Source organism: Siphateles boraxobius, unplaced genomic scaffold (genome assembly GCF_051911475.1).
Source record: "Siphateles boraxobius isolate OS27281-9 unplaced genomic scaffold, OSU_SipBor_1 92, whole genome shotgun sequence".
In the NCBI taxonomy this organism is placed as follows: Eukaryota; Metazoa; Chordata; class Actinopteri; order Cypriniformes; family Leuciscidae; genus Siphateles; species Siphateles boraxobius.
The window spans coordinates 2,508,529-2,515,000 of record NW_027509222.1 but is presented as its reverse complement, the minus strand read 5'-3'; the positions used below and the strand labels follow the sequence as shown (position 1 = coordinate 2,515,000).

Below are 6,472 nucleotides of genomic sequence, written 5' to 3'. Positions count from 1 at the left end.
AAGTAAATGTTTTATGAACTTTTTATATTAAATTAGGAAAAAAATTATTTTATTATATTATATTTAGCAAATCTGTTATCTATCTATATATATATATATATATATATATATATATATATATATATACTGTGTATGTAGTCTAATATTCTGCTTTGGTATTGTTTTTCATCATTAATAACTTTACTTGCTGATTTGAGCTCCTGCACCTGTTTGCTATTTCACTGATTATATTCCCTGTGTATTTACTGTAAGCTACTTAAGTTTTCCTTAGTTCCGTTTCCCGAAAGCATTGTTATCAAACTATGGTCGCAAATTCCGTCGTTATCAGCAGTTCAACGAGTCTGTGTTTCCCGAAACCATCGTTCCATTATTCTCATTGTTCATTTGCAAACAGCGTCTCAGAGTTGTGTGTGTGAGCGACAGATCTCCACCTGTGGTTAGAAGCAGAGTTTCTTGTTTGCATGACATGTGGACTCAATAAATCCTGATCTTGAGCAAAATAAGCAATCTGACATTCAGTACTATCTATATCTTTTATTTAGGATACATACAAATGTCATTCACGTCTTTTAGTTTGTCAAGATTTTTTGAAAGTGTAGTTTTTGAAGAGTGCGCATGTGTGTACGAGCTATAGTGCGTAAGAAGAGACTATGATTGAATCTGGAAATAAAGCAAAATAACTGAAAAATGAGATAGTCCTCAGATGCCATGTCCGTAATTTAGAGCAAAAACATCTAGCATTAATTTGATCTCAAACAGATTTATTAAAAGTAGGCTAGTTATTACTCCACCACCTGTGTGACATCATTAACCAGCGTGGTTCAACGACCAATTGGCAACAATATGGTTTTGGGATACAGTCATGAAAAGTTAAATTCTTCAACGATGCATTGTACTATGGTTGGGAAGCAGCGAGTTACGAGGTTGTACGGGAAACGCACCCCTGCCCGGTACATGTAGCTGTGTCCCAATGTGAAGGCTGCATCCTCCGAAGGCCGCATTTGAAGGACGATTGGCCGCATTTGCAGGATTTCTGCCCACATTTGAAGGATGATTTTATCACAGCGGCGCAACAAAGGATTTCCCAATTCGAAGGCCGTATTCGAAGGCCGGTTGCATCATCGCGGTGCGACGAAAGCTACACTGATTCAAGCGTACACACCCTTCGTTCCCCCATAAAACTAAAGGATCCTTAGCGGCAGGGGCTCCGGCTCCTCAGATAAATTATTAAATAAATAGATTCATTAATCTCAACGAATCTCCCTGGTCCCGAGATGGACCGACTGGCCGACCAACCTCCCTTCCTCCCCGCTGAACGCGAGTGATTATAAATGCGTGAAATGCACTCACGGATGGTTGAGAGCGGTAAAGTTACTTTAATGTTCGATATTTCGCCGGACATTGTTTTCCCTTGCCACTGTTCTATAGGGTCGGCAGTCTTACAAAGATATCAATAGCAGGATTAGTTTTAACATTATGTAACCATTATCGACATTAAATATTCGTTCAAAATCACTGTGCATTAAATCTGCATATTTTTACCTGCGAATGCTTTGACACGTTTCCACAACGCATGCCTAAGGGAACGTCTGCCAATTCCACTAACTGCGTTAAACGTAGCCTATAGAATTTGTATTATTTAAAATTACTTTTCACATTTTTTGCGCAGTGTTCAGCGATTTTAACATAGTATCGTCATCATATCAGTGTTAATGGACCAAAATAAAACCATTAAAATATCAAGTAAATAAGTATTGTGATATGTGGTGCCACAGTGACACTCTTGTCCCAAAAAGTATTGCTATACCACGTTACTCAATATGTTGTCCCACGCTGAGTCATTTTTTCCCTGTTGCACCTACACAAATTTTGAGGGTTCCCCCACCTACCAAATCCCACTTTAACCACTGTTTAGCGAGGTCTATCCTACCCCATAAGTCATTGCGCGCCGGTGACGACAGCATTTTTATTTTAAAAAATGACGGACGGGTGTTAATCGGGAACACCTGGTTGCGCAATTAGGAAATCCTACGAAGGCTTCATGGTGCGTCCTTCGAAGGATGCAACCTGAACATTGGGACACAGCTCCAGTACGGTTTTGGGCTGTCCCAGACGAAAGATGACCAATCGTGGCCCTTTCTGTGGTCGTGGCTCCTAAACGGTTGTCCTACGCCGTACAGTGAGAGAGGTGCAAAGACGAAAGTTGTCATGGTCTTGCGACCAAAGATGGCCTGCGATAATTGTCTGACAGTGTCAGAAATTCAGCATGGTCATCTCACAGTGTTTGCTGCTACGACCTACGTCCACTGACTAGCCAATAAAAATGCAACATTAAATGCCGTATTGATTAACGCGACATGACGCTAAAACTAAAAACTAGGCTATTATCTCAAGCTCCATTTGCAAAATTGGCATGCCTCTTTTACCTAGCCATGACCACATCCATATTCTCCTCTTTCACTTCCTCCTCTTTTTTCAGCGCACATAAAAAACAAATAATTTGTTTACCAACAGCAAATGCTTATGACCTTTTATTCTTCTATACTAACTTGCATCGTAGCCTAGGATTCAATACGTGTCATCATCGTACAATCAACATACATGTCATACCCAGGTTTATTAGATTCATGTCACTGGCTCTTCATGGTAATTAAAAGTCTTATAGTCATTAATTACGTGTCCCACTCATAGGCGTAGCCACGTGCCACGATATTTGATATTTTTTTTCCAAAGAAGGTAGGGGAAGACTCATGAATATTCATTAGGGAAGTCATCCCTGATTGGTCTGATGACCTACCCCTAACCCCGCCCCTAAACCTAACCGTCACGGGGGTTAAGAGCAATCAGGGATGACTTCCCTAATGAATATTCATGAGTCTTCCCCTACCATCCTGCACACCTAAAAATAGATGCAGAATTTTTTTTTAAAGTCTTAATAAAAATGTTTTTCTAAACTTGGACTATTGTTGTTTACTTACAATATTTGTACATTTAAAATGTATTTACATTTTTTAATTATTATCGTTAAAAAAAAATCTGCCGACATTCGCACTGCCAACCAATCTGCAAACAGCCGCTGACTGTCTGACGATAACAAGATTGTGCTGTTCAGGGGCCTATACCATGAAGCCGGTTTAGGTGGCTAGCCAGCTATGTTTCAGTTTAGTTTGCGTCAACCCTGGGTTTTAGGGACCATGAAAGTGGTTTGTCTTTTAGCAGTGTTCATCGCCATAGTAACTTATGCTCCACAGCTAACCTGGTCCGGGGCAGGTTATGTTCTAGGTAAGAGGTTGCAAACTGAACTTGGACCAATCAGCTGTGAGCAAAGTGACACATGCCTGATGCGATAAAGTCACTACACCTGTTTCTACTCCGAATTAAAGGTCACTACATAGCAAATGATTTTTAAAGACAAAATCGTCTAGTTTTTAGTGATGCTTATTTAGAATAATACATTTGTATGATTTAGATAATATTTAGGCCTATGTAATTATTATACCCTTAATCAATCACAGATGTACAATTTTAGTTCATCAATTATTATTACGCAGTTTAAATGAATAAATATATTAAGGTAATATAAATACACTTTAGCATCAATTGATGAAGCTATAAAATAACTACATGTGAGCTTAAATGTTCAATTCTCTCTATACCTTTATCAGCTGTATAAAATAACTTCACAACTTTTACTTGCACTGATATACAGTAGCAAGACTTTTTCTTTTAGTTGTCCTCTTTCACAGACAGCTGTTTTCTTCTTGCTGTGTAAATTTGTTTAAAGTCTTACTATTTTAATACTTTTATTTAATAAGTGAATTGCGCTGCTTCTCTCGCGAGAAATTAATCTCAGTTTCACTCTTTCTCAACATGTGATTGGCCGTTTGCTACTGATGTCACACTTAAACTCCTAAACTCAGGATCGAAGCCTGAGTTGACAGAGAAAGTTGATGATCAGCATCATGGTACCAACAAAGCCTGTTTGGAATGTTTTGGTTTTGTCAACTCTAAACTAATCCTGAAACCCTGAGTTTGTTCAACTAACATCATGGTACAGGCCCCAGGTTCGCGCCTCATGAGGAGAAATGGAAACAAATGAGCGCAGAGCACACAAAGAAACTTAATGAACATACAGTGGTTAATTGATAAATGATAACATATGATATGATTCAGTTAAGCAACATCACACGACCACGAGTGCTGAATACCATCACAATTGAAAATGTGACACTGATTTCATATGACAGTTCAATAAACAAGTAATTAATATCAAGTCGCTTACATTTTAGACACAATAATGACTGTTTTTGTTTTATTTGAGTAGCAAAAATGGTTCATAACAAAGATCACAGCAGAACCACTGCGCATCTCACTACAACACATAACCGCATTACTGAATGATTCAGCGCTTTGAATGAATCGGTTGAGTCAAAGATTCAATAACTCACTCATTAAGACGGTCACCTGCCGCCCCCTACTGGTCGTATAGTTTCGTGTTTAAAAGTAGGCTATCGTTCTTTCCAATGTCATATTTGTATATTCAAAAAATATTTAAAACAATCTCATAACATTATTTAATGCAGTTGTAATTGTTTAGTGTAAATGAATTAATTTGATTGATAACAGCATAGTGTCTTATTTCTATTGAATTTATTGATCAAATTTAAGAATTTAAAATGAAAGATGAAGCATATAAACTGATATAGGGACAAATACTCTTTATAAAGGTTAAAATATCATAAATATGCAGATTTAAATATGTAAAAGCTGACTGAATACTGATCAGAATATTGCTTCAGAATAAATTATATTTACAACACAAAAAAAAAATCCAATTTTTTTCTGGACAGGCAATTATTTTACTTGGACAAGTGAATGACCGATTTACTTATTCGAAGGACAAGCACATGAAAAGCCTTAATGTTGAGCCCTGAGTTATATTTTATATAGGCCTAGTATTATGTTTATGTGGCGAGCCTGAGTATAGTTTTACACATCAGCCCAGTCTATTCTGTAAAGTTAGTGATACGCCGGGTCGGGTTTTTTTTGCACATTAATCTGACAATAAATGTGGCACACCCAGTTTTTCTTATGCACACCCAGCGACGCTTTTCTGGCTATGCTAGTGGTCCCACTCCTTGTTCCTTGTCACAACTTTATGGAATGTTCCATTATTTTTATAGGACTATGCGATGGTAAGTTTTTGTATAATTAAACATAAGTAAGAATTTTTTATTTTTTTTATTCTACAATAAAATAAATTTATCAAATCAAAATATTAGGCCAAGTCATAACATGGATGGTTGTTGGACACATAAGACAGGATGTGATAACCATTTAGTTTATTGCTTAAAGAATAGGCTTATAGGAGTCAATATTGTGTAGAACATCTAGAACTCATTTTAACCTAAAACAAAACAACTTATTAATACAACATTGAGCCTGAAGGCCTTGCATAGGCCTCGCAGATATAGGCTAGAGTTTCAGTGCTATTGTTTATGTCACCTAATCTAACCTACACCTTTCATCTGGATCTACAAAACAATTTCACATGATACAGCGCATTACTGGAGAAAATTATAGATAGATAGATAGATAGATAGATAGATAGATAGATAGATAGATAGATAGATAGATAGATAGATAGAATACCTTCTCAATGTCTTGGACAGCTTCCTTCTCGAACGCAGTCTTTATCTGTCCCGTGTGTTGAGGCTCTAGTGAAGGTGAAGGTATGAAGTTGGTTTCGTGTTTTGAAGTCTTCAGCTCTTCTCTGTGTGTGGCTCTTGAGCTTCTGGAGCGCTGGCCGACAGTAAGAGCGTCAAAATCGATGGTTTTACTCTCATACGCTCCTTCTACATTACAAAACAGCCCTCCGTGCTTGTGTCGCGCCACCGGGTCCGCCGAGCCCGGGCGAGCCAGATACACCGGCAGATCCTCGTCCCGGTCCCGGTCCAAGCGTTTGCGCTCGCGCTCAGCCATGCTGTGAGTGTGTGAGACACTGAGAACGACAGGAGAAACTTCACTCGAGCTCCACGCCTCACCGTCACATTTCTGCCGATCCTCCACGTCTGTTTAGGTAACAGCTCAACTTTCGCTAGCAACATTTAGCCCAATATTAAATATCATTTTTAACAGTAAAGGGCTATATAGACTATTGCCTGCATGCATTGCACAGGTGAATTTATACATTTTCAACTTAATCAATTGAGCGCTGGTCTCATGTGCATTGGCCTATCTAATTTATTGTATTATGAAGTGTGACATTTTAGCATTTGTTTTCGGGATGTAAATAAATAATAAATTACCTAGTCAGTTGACATAGCCTATTCTACATATTTATAGGGAAACAGGAAAAGTAGCCCATGGAAATGTATTGAATGTCAGCTTCAATACATTTAGGCTAATATCACAGATAATGATTCATGACATAGATATTGGGGTTTTATATTTTTGTTTGATTGATTCTTTG

General features: G+C 37.9%; 1 protein-coding gene across 1 annotated transcript in view; it reads right to left on the bottom strand.

Annotated features, from left to right (window-relative positions):
• Window positions 1–6,076, bottom strand: part of dpysl3 (dihydropyrimidinase like 3) — a 54,488-nt gene extending 48,412 nt beyond the window's left edge. The window contains exon 1 of the mRNA XM_077224807.1: window positions 5,653–6,076. Within this exon, the coding sequence (XP_077080922.1) occupies window positions 5,653–5,982 (330 nt within the window). The 5' untranslated portion in view covers window positions 5,983–6,076. The remainder of the gene's footprint in view (window positions 1–5,652) is intronic.
• Window positions 6,077–6,472: the final 396 nt, after the last annotated feature.